Source organism: Numenius arquata, chromosome 1, assembly GCF_964106895.1.
Source record: "Numenius arquata chromosome 1, bNumArq3.hap1.1, whole genome shotgun sequence".
Lineage (NCBI taxonomy): Eukaryota > Metazoa > Chordata > Aves > Charadriiformes > Scolopacidae > Numenius > Numenius arquata.
The window spans coordinates 129,607,352-129,628,076 of record NC_133576.1 but is presented as its reverse complement, the minus strand read 5'-3'; the positions used below and the strand labels follow the sequence as shown (position 1 = coordinate 129,628,076).

General features: G+C 44.1%; 1 protein-coding gene across 1 annotated transcript in view; it reads left to right on the top strand.

Annotated features, from left to right (window-relative positions):
- The window catches only part of HEPHL1 (hephaestin like 1), a 34,464-nt gene extending 13,989 nt beyond the window's left edge, over positions 1 to 20,475 (top strand). The window contains exons 6-20 of the mRNA XM_074168416.1: positions 844 to 1,012; positions 1,734 to 1,873; positions 2,042 to 2,173; positions 4,935 to 5,146; positions 5,604 to 5,754; positions 6,993 to 7,205; positions 10,137 to 10,350; positions 12,022 to 12,161; positions 13,004 to 13,144; positions 16,225 to 16,331; positions 16,781 to 17,003; positions 17,731 to 17,870; positions 18,482 to 18,641; positions 20,113 to 20,193; positions 20,273 to 20,475. Of these exons, the coding sequence (XP_074024517.1) occupies positions 844 to 1,012; positions 1,734 to 1,873; positions 2,042 to 2,173; positions 4,935 to 5,146; positions 5,604 to 5,754; positions 6,993 to 7,205; positions 10,137 to 10,350; positions 12,022 to 12,161; positions 13,004 to 13,144; positions 16,225 to 16,331; positions 16,781 to 17,003; positions 17,731 to 17,870; positions 18,482 to 18,641; positions 20,113 to 20,193; positions 20,273 to 20,475 (2,426 nt within the window). The remainder of the gene's footprint in view (positions 1 to 843; positions 1,013 to 1,733; positions 1,874 to 2,041; positions 2,174 to 4,934; positions 5,147 to 5,603; positions 5,755 to 6,992; positions 7,206 to 10,136; positions 10,351 to 12,021; positions 12,162 to 13,003; positions 13,145 to 16,224; positions 16,332 to 16,780; positions 17,004 to 17,730; positions 17,871 to 18,481; positions 18,642 to 20,112; positions 20,194 to 20,272) is intronic.
- Positions 20,476 to 20,725: the final 250 nt, after the last annotated feature.

Sequence of the window (20,725 nt, the reverse complement as noted above, 5' to 3'; positions counted from 1 at the left end):
TTGACTTATAAATGTTGGGCCAAATCTTCAGCTAGTACAAACGACGTAGCTGTGTAATTCATACGAGGAAGGCTTGCTAGAGCCAGTGCTGACACCACACTTTCTGTGTAAACTGGAGATTTTGATGAACAACGAGAAGAGCCTTCATCATCACTTTTTGTTGTAGATAAGTACTTACACATAAAGAAAAATCTTGCCAGCTGAACACTTCATAGCTTTTTCCCTCACATTAATCAGACAAAAAAAATCAGCAGTGTTTTCAGAAACCTCTATGTGAGGGAATTTGATGGTGATGTTGTTATATTTCTGTGGTGCAAGACCCCAAAAGCACGTATCATAAACTAGGTGTCATGACAGCAAACAGTGTATAATTATCATATCAAAGATGAGTTTGGAAAATTTTTACTTTTAAGAACTTGCACATGGATTTGCTAGACTTAATTCTGGCAAGCAACAAATATCTTCAGTGTGGTAAGAACCAGCCTCTATTTCAATGTAAGTCAGGGGCAGATGATGCCATTTTGTACACTTCAGGAGCCACTCTGACCTCCAAAATCATTCTACCATCCTTATACAGATTAAGGAATTGACTAGATAAGCTCACTAAAGAGTGTCATTGATCTCAGTGGGTTTCACCTGTGGCATAAAGTACCACTTTGCAAGAGAAGGGTGCTAGCATCTGGCCCAATGTAGGCAGAGGAAGTCTTTAAAATTAGAAATTTACCCCAGTAATTGTTTCCAATCCATGTAGCTCCTAGACAGTTTTGAATGTGCATTTGTATCCATGAGATTGCTGACTCTGCAGCTTGCCAAGGACTGTCTCCAGACTCTTTCTCCTCCCAGGTGGCATGGAGGCACTGTATGATGTCCAGATCTGCCAAAAAAACCTGTCTCGGCCTTCACCACTCAGTCACAAGAGAAGATATTATATCGCTGCTGAAGAAGTGCTGTGGAATTACGGACCTGACGGTTATGATAAATTCACTGGGCAGGGTTTAAATGCCACTGGCAGGTAAACTTTCTTGTCCTCTCCTGTTGTGCTTCAATTTCAGGAGTCTGGGTGAGACTTCCCCAGTGATTCACCAGGGCTAGGTCTTGCACTGTAATTAATTTTAATTGAAAGAGGCAGGGAGGAATGGATTTCAACAACCTTGTTGGGAAGTTAGACTCATAACTGCGATGCTTGGAGCTGCTGTCTGGAAGCACTTATCTTGCTCCATTAAGTCCATGGAGAAAGTGAGTCCTGGTGAGGTGTGCAAAGTTCAACAGAGTTAATGACCCTACGTTGAGACTCCTCAGGCAGCTTTCACACTTACAATCCATGTATCTCGGAGGTGCCATAATGGTAGATTTTTTCCCATAGTTATTACTGATGAAGATGAATTGTATGACAGTATCTCCCAGGAAAGCTAAGGAGGATTAGAGACACATTTTGCACAGGTAACGGCACAGGTGTTGCCTAAGGTAGTTAGAGGTAAGTTGACATAGATGCCTCCTTAAGTAAATTGGGGTTAAACACATGAAAGTCTAATGCACAATCAATGCTCATTTGTTAACTAATTTATAACTGTAGTTCAGACCAGTAATATCTCCCTTTGTTTCCAGAAAAGTATACGCAAACTAGTAACTTGGGAGGTCATTTCGTCTGTATTTGGAGTAATAACTTTAGCCAAAATGAAGGGTTCTGCCTAAACCTCCAGTTATTTAACCAGTGCAATTTGTTAATTCCACAGTGAATCTGCAATATATTTCACACAAGGGACTGACAGAATAGGAGGGCAATACTGGAAAGTTCTCTATGTGGAATATACTGACGCAACGTTCAGTAAGAAGAAGATTCGGTCGGAGGATATGAAGCACCTGGGATTACTTGGTAGAGTGAATATTTTCCCCTTCTGTGATTACATCGGGTTTGAATGCAGATCCACTCGGATCCAAAGGGGAATTTTGTGCATACAGCTGCCAGTCATCCTCTCTTGTTTAGATGGAAATGTGTTAGAGAGCAGTTCTTCTAATACCTTTCCTCATTCTCTTTTTTAAGGCCCAGTTATAAAAGCTGAAGTGGGAGACACAGTGCTAGTTACTTTTGCCAACAAAGCCAAAAGAAGCTATAGCATTATGGCCCATGGCGTAAGCTTCGGCAAGATGTCAGAAGGTGCTCCCTACTTAGATGGTAAGTTTTGACTGCTGTATCATCACATCCAGAATACCTGAGTCTAAAGATCTTCTGAAGGTTTGCCCTTTTTGTGGGTGTTAAGGCACAGAAGGGATGATTTGCTTAGTTTGTATCTACCATACATGTCACAGTCTGTGGGTCTCCCCAGTGTGCTGGTTCTTCCCCCTGGACATGTGCCAGACAAGACATCTAAAAGTAGCTGAGGTCCATGTTGAGCAAAAGTCAAAAGCCCAATCCAATTTATATTAGTTGTAATCTAATATCTTTCAACTGCAGTCAGTGGATCTCCTCTGGACATGCTCCAGAATGATGAAGCTTAGGATCTGCATGATGCCCCTGCTGAGTCTTTGGACATAGCTGTCCACATGGTCTGGGTTTCTTCACTCCTGATTCTCTAATCCAGGTCGGGCATTGCCCTTACTTCACTGTCAAGATAGTCTGTGTAGGGGGCATCTTTTATCTGATTGACCTGGAATGTGAAGCAGCGATAATCCCTATTAACCCTCATACATATGTCAACACTGAAAAGGAACATTTACCAAAGGCTTCCTCTCATTTTGTGCAAGGACAGGCTCTTCATCACCTAAGTTTAACCATTAAATGTTAAATGTAATGTTTAATTGATAGGCACCATTTTCAGTCAGTGACAAGAAACAACCCCTTCAGAGGGTGAGAAGCCCCATTTACTTTAACAATTATTTTAAGAGACAGTAGGTCACCCTCTGGAGATGTCTTTCTGTCTCCATTGACTACAGAAGAAGCCCAGAGTTTGGGTTAGGGTCTAAGCTTTAGAGGGCTCAAGAAAGGTGAGCTGAATCCCATCCATAGTGTCTATGGAGATAGACACTAGAGATAATATTGTGGTCTCTGAAAAAGCTTTTGCTGCATTAGAAGCATTGAAAAGAAAGGTAGTTTCCTTGTCATCTAAATTGCTTTGTTTCCACTGCAACACATCAGAAGGAAACTCACAGGACATAATCCCTCTTTTGAGAGCTGTACTAAGAGAATTAGGTCAGCACAGAATCATAGAATCATCTAGAGGGTTTGTTAAATTCTGCTGTCTCTAATTGCCGACCTTGCAACACAACAAATTTGCCAGCAGGCCCCACTGTTGCCTGAAACAACTGGCTTGAGCTCAGCTTTGAAGTCACCTGCACACATCCTAATGCCACCCGTATCAGACGTAGTCCCCTGATGGAAGTGCAGCTTCCCTCTGCTCGCAGTCCTGTCCTGTTTTCATTTAACACTCCCCGGTAACAGCGCCCATCAGCATTGCACCCGTCAGTGGGGAGCAAAACCAAACCAAATCCTACGATTCAGCGGCAGAGTGTGTGCTGCACACCTCTGGGTCTTTGGTCCAGATTCACCTCTTCCTGACAATCTTTCTGCTCCTTCTTCTCTCCCTGTAGCCCTTGGGTTTTGGATTTCCATCATCTCTATCTACAAGTGTATACAGGTACAGCCCCTGCAGGGGCTACAGGTTTACAGTGAAGGTAAATGATTTTTCAAAGGCTGTGTATTGTCTGAGTGCAGCTTATTCATGAGAAAATACTGTACATAAATATACCTACAGACATCTACAGATGCTTACAGACAACTTTTTTTCAATTGTGTGCTTAGGAAATACTCTTCTATGTTGGTAGTTGTCTGTTCTCAGGGGGTTTGTACCCCCAAATCAACGTTGTTCTCCTTACTGAGCACTGTTGCAGGGTGAATCCAGTAGCATCAGATCCTGTTGCAGGAGTACTCTACTTCGTATTGTAGTTTGTGTCAAATAGCATGTGTTTAAATGTAATACTGGTATTTTCACTGGTGTCTAAGTTTCCAAGAGGATTCTCTTGGAGTATGAGAGAGGAGCGTTAGATCAGTGCAGTCTGCTGCTGCCAGACACATCTGACTGTGCTGGGAAAATCCAGTCAGTGGGTGCCTAAGCATTAAAGAAAATTTCTGGTTTGATCTTCCCCATAGCAAAGACCAAACAGGTTACTTAACACTTTTTTTTTCTGAAAAGGGTGCAGGGATGATCCCTTTTCCCACCTTTTCTTTCCCACCTTTTCCCACTTTCCTTTCAAGTCCCTTCTGTAAGTCCTCTCTGAGTGCACACCAACACTTCTTTACAATGGCCAAATTACATGAGTGGTGTTACATCCACCCTGTGCACAGCCACAGACAATGGCCCAAATCCTTTAAAAGTAGCTTCTAAAAACAGTAATAGCAACCGCCCTCTGGAGACTCTGAGAGAGGTTCCCGTCCATTGACAAAATCAAAAAGAAACAATTACCAGGATCAGATTTGTTTTGAATTTCTAAGCAGCCACAGCTGCAGCTCCGCTCACTGATGTAATTGCTTTGTTGGTGTTTAATGAAAAGCTGGAGTCTGTGTTCGTGCCGCAGATGAATGTCACAATAGGGCAGGTAAGACAGGAACATTAGAAGAAGCCATTTCAGCACGAGGATGAGCTCTGCATGTCTTGTCTCACTGAATCCAGATAATCCAGATAGTGTTGGAAGGTGTCTGGGTGAAGCAGCTAAACTTGTTCTGCAGGGAACGGGCTTGGTTGTCCCCATGGCACAGGACTCTGGTGAGATGTCCCCACGGCATAAGTGCCCAGGCTATGGGATGGTGCTCAAGCTGTGGCTGCAAGTGGGGGGGCTTGTCCAGAGAAATCAGTGGCTGTGTCTGACTCCCAGCTAATGCTTATATTCAGGAAGACAAAACCTTCCCATAATCTTGATGTTTCTCAATTTCCTCTCTGCAGGCTATCTGAAGCCAGGAGCCCATGTTAAGCCAGGTGAAACCTTCACTTACAAATGGAGGGTGCCTGAAAATGGAGGTCCAACAGAGAGTGACGCCCCATGCCTAACCTATTTGTACTACTCAGCCACCGATGCCGTCAAGGACACCAACTCTGGCCTCGTGGGGCCTTTGCTGGTCTGTCGGAAGAACACACTGAATCACGATGGGACACAGGTGCTCAATGTGGACATCTGCCTGACCCTAATAGCAGGGTGGTGCACTGTGGGGAAGGGGTGAGGGGGGGTCCTATGTGGGCCTGTTTGCCCAGTTCTCAGCTCAGTTTTAAGAGATCAAACAAATGTCATCCCTCAGGGTAAAAGCTGACCTAAGGAGATGGTTAGGAAGACGAACTGTCATTCCCCAGTATTCTGGCTTGTCCCTAGGTTTTCCATCTTTTTCAAGTACTTATTAGCAATGAATGCTTCTTCCCACCCTAAGTAATTAACGGACACTTTATTTATCCTTCTGTCTGATGGAAGAGTGCCAATCCCTACCTCTACAAGGACATAGTAAGAAGGAGGCTGCAATTTTTTGGGGAAAGAAAGCTTTGTTAAAAAAAAAATAATTGTTTTTACTTGGGTAACTCTGCACAGACATTTTTCTAATGTCTTGGCTTCCTTCTTGGCTACAGAAAGGAATAGACAGAGAATTTTACCTCCTCTTTTCAATCTTCGATGAGAATGACAGCTGGTATCTGCACAAAAATATTGAAGCATTTACTGGAGACCCTTCAAAAGTAGATGAAAATGATGCAGATTTCAAGGAATCCAACAAAATGCATGGTATGAAATATCTAATATCTGCTAATGATACCTTCAGCCATATTAGGAAGATGAGCTGGCAGATTTTATCATCATTCATAGCTGACTGCGGTGCATTGGAGGGTGAGGTGGAAGGCTGTCAGTCAGCTTCTGGCCAGCTCCTGGTGCCCTTGGAGTGCATATTGAAACCCCAGCCACGCTGGCAATGAATGCATCCACCTACCCACCACACCTGGAGAAAAGGAAGAGTGTAACTTTTAGATACAACACTTGGGTCTATAAAAAGCCATAATGCCAGAGTCAGGCACCAGCTGCAGAAAAGGCTGATGTTCACTGGTGATTTAAATTTCACTGCTGGCCTTGGCACTGACTCAGACAATGAAGGTCCACCTGCTCTGCTTTGACAGTTCTCACTTGGGCAGTGACCACCTCTGGAAGAGGAGAGGCAAAGACTAGGGGAACGGCCAATAATATTTTAAAACATCATTTCTGGATGTAAGTATCTGAATTCAGCACGGACCTCCTCCAAGTTATTCCTGACATGGCAGACTTGAGCAAAGCACATAACCCCTCTTTGCTTTAGTTTTTTTTTGAGAATATATATTGTTAGAATATAGAACATTTTTGAGAATATATATTGTTAGAGAATCTCGGGGCCTTCTGGACCCATCTCTTTTATTCTTCCGTTATGAGGTAGTATCTCATACTAAAGTTTTATTCTGCCATAGTATCTTTCACCCAGTGATCACAGAGAGCATTTGAGGATTATGGAGTTTAGCCCTTGTGAAAGAAAGAGAAACATTTTGGAAGTAAAGGCAGAAATCAAATGTCAAAATCACATAAAGAGCCTCCATCAGAACTGAACTTACAACTCGGACTCTTTAGGGCGTACTCCATGGCCTTGATGAGCTGGTTATACATTCTCCAGGCTGAAAGGAGGTACCGAATTTATACACTTAACTGGTGTCTGAAAGGCACCCTGAAAAGCTCAGAGGAGAAGTGCTACATCACTGCAAAGGGCTATTGCAAGGTTTTACAGGCTAAAAAAAAAAAAAAAGGTAGAAGCTCAGAGTGTATAGGAAAAGCATTTAGACATTAATTTGGTGTCATCCACTGCTACCTTTGCTTCACAGAATGCCCCTTTGACTGACTTGCTGTGACTTGCTGAGTGGCGAGTCTCTTGCTGGGAAGGTGGTAGGAGGCTCTGTGATGAGTTTCCATCAACCTGCTGCCAACTGGGCTCTTTCCTTCTCCTCCAGCTGTCAACGGCTACTTGTTTGGTAACCTGCCAGGCCTGGCCATGTGCAAGGATGACAAGGTCTCCTGGCACCTTATTGGGCTGGGCAGTCACTACGACATGCATGGGGTTCATTTTCAAGGAAACACCATCGACCTGCGAGGGACGACGAGGGATGGGCTGGCTTTGTTTCCTCATTTATCAGGGACAGCGCTGATGCAGCCAGACCGTGTGGGTAAGTTCCTGAGCTTATCTTGGTGGCGTGGCACGTGCAGAAATCAAGCAGCCAAAATAACAGTTGGTGAGATGCTCTGCTCTGCACAAGGGAGCCTGAAAGTGTGGGGACCACCGGGACCTGGTGTAGCTGGTTATTCAGGCTGGGCTACTTTCCTGGTAAGGTGCTGTAAATCAAATATGTGTGTGCACCAAAGAGCAGAGGCTTTGATGACCTGGGACAGACAAAGCAGCAGGCAAACAGATAGCTAATGGGATGCTTGCAGAATTTCCATAACTGTCAAAACAGGCTTTTTTTTAGCAAAGATAATGTTCATTACTATGCAGATAGTCATCATCATTTAAGATATTTTAGGACTTCAGTAATATTTAGTCTTTAGGACTTTCTTCAGAAGCATCTTCAGAAGCATTTTATCTTACATAAAAGATACTTTTAGTTATGTGTAATACAGTGATACATTCTTCAAATTCAGGTGGGATGAATTGTTTGTTGAAGATAGCAGATGAGCTTCATGACAAAGAGCGCAAAGTTACTTTTCTTTACATTGGTAAAACCCTGTTTAAATCAATGGAGTCACAGAATCACATGGGGTTGGAAGGGACCTCTGGAGATCATCTAGTCCAACCCCCCTGCCAAAGCAGCTCCACCTAAAGCAGGTTGCACAGGAACTTGTCCAGGCGGGTTTTGAATGTCTCCAGAGAAGGAGACTCCACCACCTCCCTGGGCAGCCTGTTCCAGTGCTCTGCCACCCTCAAAGGAAAGAAGTTCCTCCTCATGTTTAGATGGAACTTCTTATATTCAAGTTTGTGCCCATTTCCTCTTGTCCTGTCACTGGGCACCACTGAAAAAAGACTGGCATTCCTCTTGACACCCATCCTTTAAGTATTTTCAGGTGTTGATCAGATCCCCCCTCAGTCTTCTCTTCTCTAGACTAAAAAGACCCAAGTCCCTCAGCCTCTCCTCCTAAGAGAGATGCTCCAGGCCCCTAATCATCTTTGTAGCCCTCTGCTGTACCCTCTCCAGCAGTTCCCTGTCCTTCTTGAACTGGGGAGCCCAGAACTGGTCACAGTACTCCAGATGGGGCCTCACCAGGGCAGAGTAGAGGGGGAGAATAAACTGACCTGCTGGTCACACTCTTCCTGATGCACCTCAGGATGCCATTGGCCTTCTTGGCCACAAGGGCACATTGCTGGCTCATGGTCATTCTATTGTCCACCAGGACTCCTAGGTCTTTTTCCTTGGAGCTGCTCTCCAGCAAGTCAGCCCCCAACCTGTACTGGTGCAGGGGGTTATTTCTCCCCAGGTGCAGCACCCTACACTTGCCTTTCAGAGTCATCAGAGTTGTGCAAGGCTATGCCAAAGGCCATCCTTGGCTGGAGCACCTGATAGAAATATCTGTTGGCCTTGTTTTAGACCTATGGTGCTGGTGTCTATAAAACAGCAGATTCTTTTCTTATGCATATCCCATACATTTCCACCATTTGTCATGAAACTGCACTACAGGACTCACACTAAACAATATATTGTAGGAGATTATTATTTTTTGCCAGTCAACCTTCTACTGGCAATAAGGGAAATTGAATTAATTATCAAATCTTTACAATCACCAATGCCTGTGATTTTCGTTAGCTGCATTTTATTTTACCTTTTTCAGCACTTTTGCCCTAGAAGCACAAGGAATAGACTAAGGTCCAGTCTGGAGAGAGCTATGTTTCCAATTTTGGTTTCATCACTGGCTCACATACAAAGCAGCTGTGAAAGTGCTTTCCTCCTCCAGAGGCGTGCTAGCTGGTGGAGTTACACAGGACTACATTGTGGTCAGCTTCTGCTTGTGAAAATGGGAAGGAGAACACAAATGTTAAAATCTGCCCACTGACAAGTAAAAAGATACTCCCACTGTCACTTTGACCACTGGAGCTACAGAAAAGCTGGTCCATGGCGGTTTGGCCTTTCAGGGAGGAAGAGCAAAGGGTCAGAGAGTTGCAGCTTTAAGTCAGTCTTTTTTATACCATATAGGTGCATATAAACAAATGGTTATAAGCAGCATCTTCCCTTTCCCCATTCTTGCATAATGGGTCTGTATCTGTACTGCAAAGTCTCTAAGCGGCCTCCATTAGTCTGATTACACTGGGCGACTGCAGGGGCTCAGTGGAGAGTCTCATGCACCCAAGTCTGGCACAGTGGCTCCATGCTCAGGGACAAGGAAACAGCATCTCTGAAACACACCTCCTGTCTCTCTGGTGCCTTTACTGGTGTTTGCAATGCACACACCTCCTGCGTCTTCTCCTGCTCCCCATGGGCACATCTGCAGCACAGGCAGCACTGGTGAAGGCTTACTGGCAAGCTTGTTCCTGCTGCCAGACATCTGATCAATTGCTTTGCAGAGCTCCCTTGGCTAAGCCAATCTAACTTGAATAGTTAGAAGTAATTTATGGAAGTTTTTGAGTGAAGATGGAGCAGGCTAGTCTTTCCGCTGGAGCAAAACGTTACTTGCTGATTTATGGGTCTCCATTTGTGTCTGCATTCACACTTGGCTTTTAGTTGAAGAACCTGTTCTAATGTCGGAGTTACAGGCCACAACCCTGCAGCCTCTTATGTGCATGTTTACTCTTGTGTGTGAATGTCAGCCTGAAACCCCATCCTCTATGTCTCAGGACCACAGAGCATGTATTGACTAAAGGAGATGATTGGTGCATATCCGTTTTATCAACTATTTTCTCCTGCAGTCCCCCTAATTTTTCAAAGCCAGTGGTCTCTGAGTGATATAAACATCCCCTTGTCCCCTCGCTTGGTTTTCCATAGACCATCATGGATTCGGTTTGTTTCAGGACAGATCAGAGATGTACAAGGCATGGGACCTAATTTTCCAACCTGCTTTTGAAGTTGGTTTTTTTTTTTAATTGCCTAAATCTCATGTGCTCTCCTTTCCAGGCACATTCAAAGTGGTTTGCAGGACTTTTGATCACTTTGTGGGTGGGATGAAACATCTCTACGAGGTCAGCAGCTGCCGTAATACCACCCGAGCCCAGCAGCAGCGCGGAGCCATGAGGCTCTACTACATCACTGCGGAGGAGGTGGAGTGGGACTACGCCTCAAATAAGAGCTCGGCACCAAAGATTTACAACATCAGCAGCAATGAGGAAAGGTACCCAAAGCTTGGGTTTGAGCATGGGGGAAAAACTTGTGGGCATGGGGGACGCTCATAGAGGAGGGGGAACTTTGAAGCGCCCTTTCATGAAGCCAGCCTTGTAATTTTTAGGAGGCACTCTTTCCTGAACAAAATCAGAGAAAACATATTTAAAAAGTGACAACCTCTCAGACAAGAGTAGTTCATAGGCAGCACTTTCAAATGTTTTCAATTCAGAGTGTCATGTAATGCTGTTGAACACAAGAAGGCTTCCAAGTCCCTAAATCCATGTGTGTGTTCCAGCCCTGGCTCACCCCCACAATTGATGCCCCACAACCTCCTCCTTTCCCTCCTTCACTCTCCCCAGTCTCCTCACCCCACTGGTCTGGTTTTCATAGAGAAGAAACCCAGGTACCTGTCCCAGACGTGAGCCCCTGCAAGCAGTGCAGATGCAGTAGGGAGGTTCTGAGCCTGCTTCCCTGCAGCGCTGTAGCCCCCAGCTCCCCTGGGAGTCAGAAGGCAGTAACAGCCACAGGCAAATCATGTCGACACTGCACTGTGCTAAGGAATAAAAAGCACAGGCAGAAGATAGGCATTCCAGTTCACATTGCATAGGGAAGCCTGTCAGACCACTTTGGTGAAAACAAAAAAGGAACAAAGATCATATTTCAAAAAACAAAACTTAGAAAAGTGGCTGGGAAATTGCACCCTTTTAAGAGGAAGAGTATGGAAGAGTCAGTAGAAAATATACCTGAAGAGCCACAGGTGCTGAAGTGTGTTTAAAGAAAATATTAACTCCAGCATTGTCCAATGGTGCTGTTGCACACACAGTGTATTACTACAGTAAGCAGTACTCCTGGGGCATTTCTCCCTTTTATTTACTATGTTGTGAGCCAACCTTGCAACTCCCCTGCCAGGGGCACCTTGGAGATGAGCTGCCAGGAGATAGAGTTGCTCTAGGAAAAGGGTGAAGGCTCTCCTCCACAGCTGGTGGTGAGTGTCCTCTGCCGGCAAGTCAGCCCTCTGGGATCCCACAGGAGCATGGACAACAAAGTGTGGGTGACTGCGGGAACCTGAAGGGCACAGAAAACCATCCTCTGCCAGGTGCAGAAGGGAAAATACATTTCTCACTTTATCTTTGTGCTGGGAAAGAATCCAGCCCTGCACAGTACACAGTGGCAGGAGAGCAGGGTAAAGCAGCTCCCTCTTATCTCAAGATGATGGGATTTGCTTTGCAAGGTTAGGCTTTGGCTATCATCTTCCTGTGGCTGACTAATAGCCAAGACAGCGAAAGCAGCCACATTAATAAGAGGATGCAGATCTGCAGGAACAGGCAGTATCTTTTACTGGAGTGGAGGGTGCAGCTGGAGAGAGTGGCCAAACCCACTCTTAGCATGAACTTCATCTCTTCTCCGACAGCTCTGGTGAAAGATTTGTGTTCCCAAAAGTTTGTGATGAGTGAAACATATCCTCAGATTTACCTGTTTGAATAGGGTGTGCATTTAGTGAGGATTATCACTGTTATTATTTGCTGTTTAAAATCTCTTGCAGCACCCAGGGCTTCGCATCAATCAGCACGTTGGACTAAGCCATATATTCTTATCACATCTATTATGAATAACACAACAGTTACCAGCCTTTAGATATGTAAGGTTTGGAGCTTTAAATTTTTGCCTTTTTATTTTGCAGCTACGGGCATGTTTTCCTGAGCCAAGCGGAAGATATGATCGGTTCAAAATACAAGAAGGTAGTTTACAGGGAGTACACAAACGGCAACTTCACGCAGCGCAAAGTGAGGACGGAGGAGGAGGAACACTTGGAAATCCTGGGCAAGTAGCTCTCACGGCTCACAGACCGAGCCTGATATGCGAGAGGATTGTTTTTTAAAACCAAAGAGGTTTTCCAGCTTTGTTAACATGGAAAACAAGGAACACTCATGCCTATTCCAGGATATCAGTGATTTTACACCCAACTTGTACAATTTCTGAGTGTAAAGATGCTTTCCAAATTAGAGAATTTATTCTCAAACATGAATAAGGAGTTTCCTAAGAAGTAGTAACACAGAGGATGCCAAAATGGCAATTCCAGGATTCACCTTAACATCAGAGCATGTAACATGGGAGAGACTCCTGAAGAAGGATTAAGTCAATATTAAGGGTCTGGATTTATATCTGAAATTGGGCAAGATAAAATTTTACACGTCATAAAAAAAATAACCATCGGCTCATGTTTTTTATAGTGTGAGAAGTGGGCAACAGCTGGTCATAAAGTAGGCAACACTCTCTGGGAATATATTTGACGTTTCATTTTTTACAGTACAAAAGTAAAAAAAAATAGTTTTAAAAAAAAGCAAGTTGTTAGCAGTTTAAGAAATAAACTTTTGAAAGATACAAAAAGCATCCACAAGAATTTTCCTTAAAAGCAAGCTGCCCAAAGACATGTTTCCAGAGTGAACAATTCTTTTCATAGATGAAAAAGAAAAAAGATTATTTATATATACGGAGCTTTTCCTCAGCTGAGATAACAAACTGATTTTGATGGCTTTGCTGAAAGACTAGAAAAGCTGAGGGTTTGGAGAAAGACTTTGGCTCCTCTCCTAGGTCACGTTATTTAAAGTCTGTTAAATTCAGACAACCAGCATTAATCATCAGCATCTTCTGTTTTTATTTAGGGCCGCTACTCCATGCTGAGGTTGGTGACTCCGTCCTGATCGTATTTAAGAACAAAGCCAGCAGGCCTTATTCCATAAGTGCACATGGCATAGAAGAAGTAGGTTGTGAAGAACAACCTGAGACACCAATTACCCTCCCAGGTAAGGCTCTTCTTTTTTATTTTTTTAAATTTTTTCATTTGAGCTACAAAAGCTTTATATAAAAGCATTTTAACATATGAATGATAATCCCTCTTTCAAGCTTGCACATACCTATATGTTCTTCCAGGCATAATCCACTCAACGTTTATTCAGATACGATTCTGTGCTGTTATACATGTCGGTTCTTGATCAAATGAGCATGTTGTGGCAGAGAATGAACCTTTGTTCCTATCAGGGGTAGAAACAGGAATGAAATATCACTGGACAACTGCCAAAAGTAAGCAGAAGCTGGCCCATAGTCACGGCAAGAGAAGCGTAAGCCAGCGCTGCATTTGGTCCAGACGTTTTAAAAACTGAGAAGCTCATTGGTAGAGCTGCAGTTGGCAATGTTAACTCTGCCTCTCCCTTAATCTACACAAAATTGGCATTTGCATTCAGAGCTGATGCATAACATGCAAAATGTCACTGTCACTTGGTGTAAAAGTCTTTGAAGAAGCGTAACAGATATCCCGCAGTTTCTAGTGAGGAAAATAGTGAAAAATAATTTTCACGGTGCTGAAATTTTTTATATAGAAAAATACCTGTTCAAATTTTTGTCTTGGGTTTTATATTCTAGTAGGAAGCCAAACTCAAACCCAGGTGTTATGTCAATCCAAAATGTACATATCCTTTCTTTCCATCACCCTTGCAATTTTTTTCATGCTATTTGTGAGCTTCAGTGTGAAACTAAATGAAAAGAAATTCTGATGTATTAAACCTCTCTGGAAGCTGAAAGATCTTTCCTGTAGGTAGCTGTATCCATACAGTACAATCCCAAATTCATGGCCAAAAGTGAGCCAGCATCTCCCTTGCTGGAGTTTGATGAACCTGTGGTTAACATATACTAAAAAAAAAAAAAAAAAAAAGAAAAGAAAAGAAAAGAAAAAGAAAAAAAAAAAGAGAGCTGATTTATGTGACTCCCTTGTTTTGTTATTTGCTCCATGTTGCTGCCGATGCTGTTTTGTTGACGGTCGAGGTGTAACACTGGGAATGCTACTGTCATGTCTCCTGTGTCCACATGGGAGCAGGCTTGGGATGAGTTAGTGGAGGGAAGGCGTCTGTGTTTGTCAGTAAGCCGAAGGAAAGGGCTCTTCAGCAAGGCCTAAGGACAGACTTTTCCTTAGGATCTTGGAAGCAGCAGTTAACATGGAAAACAAGTCCCACAAAACAATTCCTGGGCATTTCAGTCCCCACTATCATCATCTAGAAATCCTCACTCTCTGTATTCCTCAGCCAGGCTGGACTGCTCACCCCAAGCTCTTCAGAGCTCATCTAGTCCTATTACGTCTTGAACCACCCATCTGTCAGATTTATGGCCTGCCAAATCGTGCTCCTGCGAGCACTGCCCCAGCTCCTAAAGAGACCGTGGGAGGCATGGCAAAGAGGTCCAGGGTGCAGATCCATAGTAGTCTGAGCCAAACCAGCTCTCAGCTGCCACAGCTTTGTCCTCTCCCTGTCCATTCCTCCACTTATGCAGCAGCAGGGAGGGAGGAAACATCCATTCTTCTCTTGTTTATCAGTCTTTTCAGGGGTTATGCTTCATCAAAGATTAGTCTTTGATGCCATCTGAAGTGTCTCAGGTTTTAAGTGGAGTGGAGATTTTTCCAGCTACAGCCTCCAAACATACTGAAGCGAGAAGTAAAAAGCAAGAAAGCGGTGAAGGACCAAGACCAGGCTCCAAGGCATGAACACCTCTGAGGTTGATGGGTTTCTTGTCAACGTTTTCTGTCCTATCAGTGCAGTGTTGTGTCTTGAAAGCCTTTCTGATCCCTGCTGAAGCACATAAATCCATGCTGTAATGCAAAGAGCGTGCTTGTCCTGTAAGATTAAATGATATTGCAACATTTATGGGAGACTCATCTCATACAGTATGACATTTGAGAGTCACCATTTCTTTTTTTTTTTTTTTTTGGTAGTTATTGCTGTACAATAAACCCCACTATTGTATGATCCATCAAAACGGTGTAGTGGCTCAGTGACACAAAACTGGGCTCAGTCACTTCACAACCATTTAAGCTTGAAAACTCCCCTTTGCCCTGATGCCCACAGCTCTCGGCAGCTGTTGGGTTGTGGCTGTACTAAGACAAGAGTCTTGTGACTTCCTTGTTTCCCCTGACTTGTAGAATGTCCCCAGCTGTTTTTGGCTTTTGTCACCCTGGAAGACTTTTGGGCTAGAGACTGCCTGGTTCAACATTCCTCCACCTCTTAAAGGGCAAGGTGTTGATCACATCTTGGTCTCCTACCTTTTCCTGCAATACCAGCAAAAAAACAAAGCAGGGAAACACAGCACAGGTGGCTCATCTGAACATAGATTTGTTTGTGTTCAGTGCAGAGAGCTGATCATTACCCACATAGATGATTTCCCCATCAGATTGTTCTGTTTTTTGAAATCAGAGGTCAGGGAATCTCTGCTCAGGGAAGACGTGGCAGAGATGATGGCTTTCAGGAAGGGACAGGGGTTCTCCATTGATTGCTGGGGAGCAGGGACTTTGCTGGAAGAGGAAAGGACTCTCCTGTTGCTCCCAGACAGCAGGCTGGTACTCAGCTCTCCTCTCCTGCCTCAGAGCTGAAACACTGCTGCAGCACCATCTGCAAAGTCCCAGTGGCAGCTGCCACATCTTTGTGCCCTTTTCAACTGAGAAAGTCCAAAAAAAATGTTTTTTGTTCTGGAGATTGGCTCCCAACATCTTCAACATGATGATCTTAAGCATCAGCATCCAAGATCATTGATCTGCTACAAGTTTTGCCCAAGGAGAACAATGAAGAGTCCTGTCCCCACACTTCCCTCTGTGGGATGCCGCTGTTGCCAGCGTCATTGGCCGATCTCCTTTTCTGGGGGCTGTCTGCCTTCATTTACACCACTGGAACCTCATCGACCTGCTGGAAGGCAGAATCACACCCATATCCCATTGCTGCATGCTTCCACAGATAGTTTTGATGCAGATCTTTTTTTGACTAGGAGGGTGGCAGATCTCAGTTACATACTCTTCAAAGCCCCTAATACCCAGCTGCTCTTGATAAAACTGTTCTCTCTGTTTCAGGGGAAATAAACACCTATAGGTGGAACGTCCCAGAACGATCCGGCCCCGGCAAAACAGATCCCAACTGCATCACTTGGGTTTATTATTCAACAGCTAATTTTGTAAAGGTAACCAAGAAATGGTCATTATAGATTACATTGCTTTGGCTAAAGCGTCCTGTCTTGCCTAATGTCTCTGAAAGGATCCTGCTTCTCATTTATGCGAGGAGCACAGGCCAGAGGAATGATTTACACAGCTAGATGCTTTGTCATCTTTAATAACAGTTGTACATGCCTGAGTAATTTAATCTACTGAAATCCCCAGGGATACACCCTGGTAATGTGATTCCCTCCTTAAAGAATGGTTGAACTGATTTTGGATGAGGGCAAAACATTGTTTTGGTACATTAAAATAGGGACATGTAGAGAAAGACAAATCCAATCAGACAGAGTAATGATTTTCTCTCATCTGATAGGAAAATGGAATTTCATCTTTATTTAATCTGTAGTCAATCTGTATCTATTTCATAACTGAATGAACTAGAAAATTTGTAATGCATATATTTATTTTATTTCAGGACACATACAGTGGTCTGATCGGGCCTCTTGTAGTTTGCAGAAAAGGAATTCTAGATGAAAGAGGTCTAAGGAAGGACATTGATCGTGAATTTACCCTTCTGTTTATGGTGTTCGATGAAAATGAATCCTGGTATTTGAAAGAAAATATTGAAACATACCTTCATAAGAATCCTGATGATTTTAATTCCACTAAGAACTTTGTAGAAGGCAACAGCATGCATGGTATGTAGGACTCAGTGGCAGCAGCCAAGAGGACGGAGGTTTATTTTTCACAGCCCTTTTAGGAAGACGTTGGACTTAGCCTGCAATTACCCAACCACGTGACAACTTCATAAGCTGCAACTCGGGAAACAAAAAGATTTAATGAGGCCCAGCCAAGATATTTTTCTAACAAGATAGTTTAATCTGATGCTCATGGGAACAGGCTGCCCTGCCAGACTTCCCTTGTCATTTGGGAGCTGTGGCCTTTTTTTGTAGGAGCTTAATGATGACATTTTAAAACCGTGGCTGTAGTAGCAGCCAGCCCAGGAGCCAGGCAGAACAGACTGGATGGGGGCAGGAACAGCCCTGGCAAAGCAAACTTCTCTTTCTACAGATGGTACCCATCTTAGGCAACAACTCTATTCCCTCTTTTTCCATGATGCTTCTCAGCATAAATCCTGTTTGTTTAATCTCAACCAGTAAAAAACCTATCCAGTGCTTTCCAAGTCAGAAAAATAGGTGCTGCTGTGCACTTAGATGATTTGGAAACTGAAAACAAAAATGTGACTGTCTCCCTGCAGTGGCAGCAGTCACTATGGAGAGCTCTTGCCCTGGCCATGCTTATGGGTCCCCTCTCTGCCTGGGCACCCCTTCTCCCCGGAGAGAAAGTGTGAAGGGCGCCTGAAGTGGAGGTTACCATCACCCCTACCATGGCCAGTTGTTAATCAGTCCTATTTTGTTCTTCCAGCAATCAATGGGAAGATTTATAACAGTCTCCTGGGTCTAACGATGAACGAAGGTGATAGGACAAACTGGTATTTGATAGGAATGGGCAACGAAGTGGATATACATACAGTCCACTTCCATGCACAGACCTTCATCTTTAAGGTTGGTAAAATTATCCAAAGTAAAACCTTTATAGTGTGATGGGAAATTTCTGTAAAATAGTCCCAGTTCTAGCCTGGTTGTGCAGCTTGGGCACGGAGCGCTGGGCTGATGCTGAGGTCAGTGGCAGTTTTGCATGTGGAGGAAATACAAAATGAATGAGATCCCTGCAAATCTTCCACCACTCTGAACCTGTTATGAAATATGAATATATGTCACTATTAAAGGACATGATGAGGTGGGTAAAAATATATATTTATCCACAGGTATAAGGGAAGATACAGGGAGAAAACCACAGTTATGCCTGCCCACAATATGGTTTTATGTTGTATTAGCTTGACAGTGGCAGGACTATCTGAAAAATAGGTATTTGAAAGAAACGCCTGTGCTCAAGTAGCACTTGAAGTCCTCAGGAGGGGTGTCCTGTTGTTAATTAATTAATTAAATGAGGGGTGTCCACAGACCTCAGTTTCCCTGGATGAGGCCTACCAGAAACATATAACAAGAAGTATTTGATCTGCCTTGAGAAGCTCAAAGTCTAACTGGAATATTTCAGTGCCCACGGGGCATCTTTGAGGCAAGACTCTTACAATGCTGGTTTCGCCTTTCCACAGACAGATAAGGACCACAGAGGAGATGTGTATGACCTTTTCCCTGGGACTTTCCAGACAGTTGAACTTGTAGCAGAAAACCCTGGAACGTGGCTTCTGCACTGCCATGTAGCCGATCACATCCACGCTGGCATGGAGACGACCTACACCATCAATAAATCAGGTGCAGTATCAGAAACATGTCCTAGGGCTCAGAGGTGGTATCACAGCAGATCGGATGGAAGGCAAGAGAAAAGGAAGACAGCAAATGTCACCGCTGCACCCTGTATACTGGTGGGAAGCAGCTGTAAATTACTGCCACGGACAGTTAGCATTGTCTAGGGACAGGACAAACACCCTTAATGACATGGCAAAGACAGTAGTCCTTGCTGCAATCTGCAACTTAAAACCAGTTGGTGCTTCACAAGAGCCCCTCTTAAGACAGTGGCAGCCATTAGTCACCCGCAGGTGGTGCAGAAAACAACTGCGAAGCTATTTTTTGAGCCTTGCTGCCACATGGTGTGTGGGAGGGTCCGCAGACTGCCACAGTGCTGTTCCTCCCTCCAATCACTGCCGGCTCATGGGGCTATTCGAGCTCCTTCCTGCATGAGCAGAGACCACCTGAGATAGCTACAAGATGCGCCAGAAAATGACTGTTCATCCTGTCCAAGAAATAGGTGATCTTTTGATTAAGAAAAGTTGGTCAACTTTTTGAGTGGTGCCGGTCCCTTCCACCACTAGTGAGTGAAGTCCGAAGTGCTTTGTGAGCCTCTTCACATCACATAATTTCACTTAACACCTGGGTCCAGCATCTCCTGCCTGGGTCCCCACTGTGCTTGCTATACTCCTCAGCAGAGACTGCAGCCTGTAACCCTGTAGCAGCAGGATGACAAATGATTGGCCAAATGTAGCAAAAATACTCCTTCCTTGGACAAGGTGAATTTATTTTATAATACCTATTCATTCAGGCCATGAAACTTCAAACGAGCAAGCAAATTCAGAACCGAATCACAGAATGGTTAGAGTTGGAAGGGACCTTAAAGATCATCGAGTTCCAACCTCCCTGCCATGGGCAGGGACACCTCCACTAGAGCAGGTTGCTCAAAGTCCCATCCAGCCTGGCCTTAAACACTTCCAGGGATGGGGCATCCACAGCTTCCCTGGGCAACCTGTTCCAGTGCCTCACCACCCTCATCATAAAAAATTTCTTCTTTATGTCCAATCTAAATCTACCCTCTTTCAGTTTAAAACCATTGCCCCTTATGTTGCCCAGGGAAGCTGTGGATGCCCCATCCCTGGAAGTGTTCAAGGCCAGGCTGGATCGGGCTTTGAGCAACCTGCTCTAGTGGAGGTGTCCCTGCCCATGGCAGGGAGGTTGGAACTCGATGATCTTTAAGGTCCCTTCCAACTCTAACCATTCTGTGATTCTATATCCTATCACTACAGTAAGTAGTGAAGTAACAGAGATGCCTATAGAGAAGGGAGATGTTGCCCATGGAGCTGCCCAGAGCAATAGCTGTGCCGATCTAATCAGGATTTCTGTTCAGATCAACAAGGCAGAAGGAATTAAATAAAATCAGGGCTACTTTTCCAGAAGACAAAGAGGTGTTTATTAAGGTTTTCAACTTAACCATGCTTTTTCTCTCTCCACACAGAGCGGAAAGCTCCTTCAGAAGGAGGACTCACAACTGAAGCAAACGATACAACAACTGCAAGAAATAGGACCACTGCAAAGGGTAAGGATTTTTTAAAACGTCATTTAAAACTCTTCAGATTTATGCATAGATTTCTTATGAACTACTTTTCTTTTAACAGATTATGACAGCAAAGAGGACATTTTTTTTGGCAAAACTTTGAGTCCTGGAGAAGCCAGCCTGATACTCGCAGCCTTTTTTTTCATTGGACTTGTTCTGCTGTCAACAGCATTAACCTTCTTCTGCCTCGTCACTCGCCAAGGAAGCAGGATCCATTATACGGCTCTGCATGACAAAAGTGCATTTCTAAGAGATTCCCTGTAAATTTCCACTTTTAGCATCGTTCACAGAGCCGCACTGGATTTCATGACATGCTGCTAATAAAACTGGAGGAAGATCTGTGCTGATAGTCCTACCCTGTAGCCAGCGCTCACAAGAGTGATCATGAGCTGTAGGGTTCAGCTCCAAGAGCCACGTACCACCCATCACCACTTCCACTCCTCCAGACTCCAGCTGAGTTTTGTCCAGGATCAAATTTGGCAGCCGAGCAGAGCAGCACACCTCTTGGCATCCA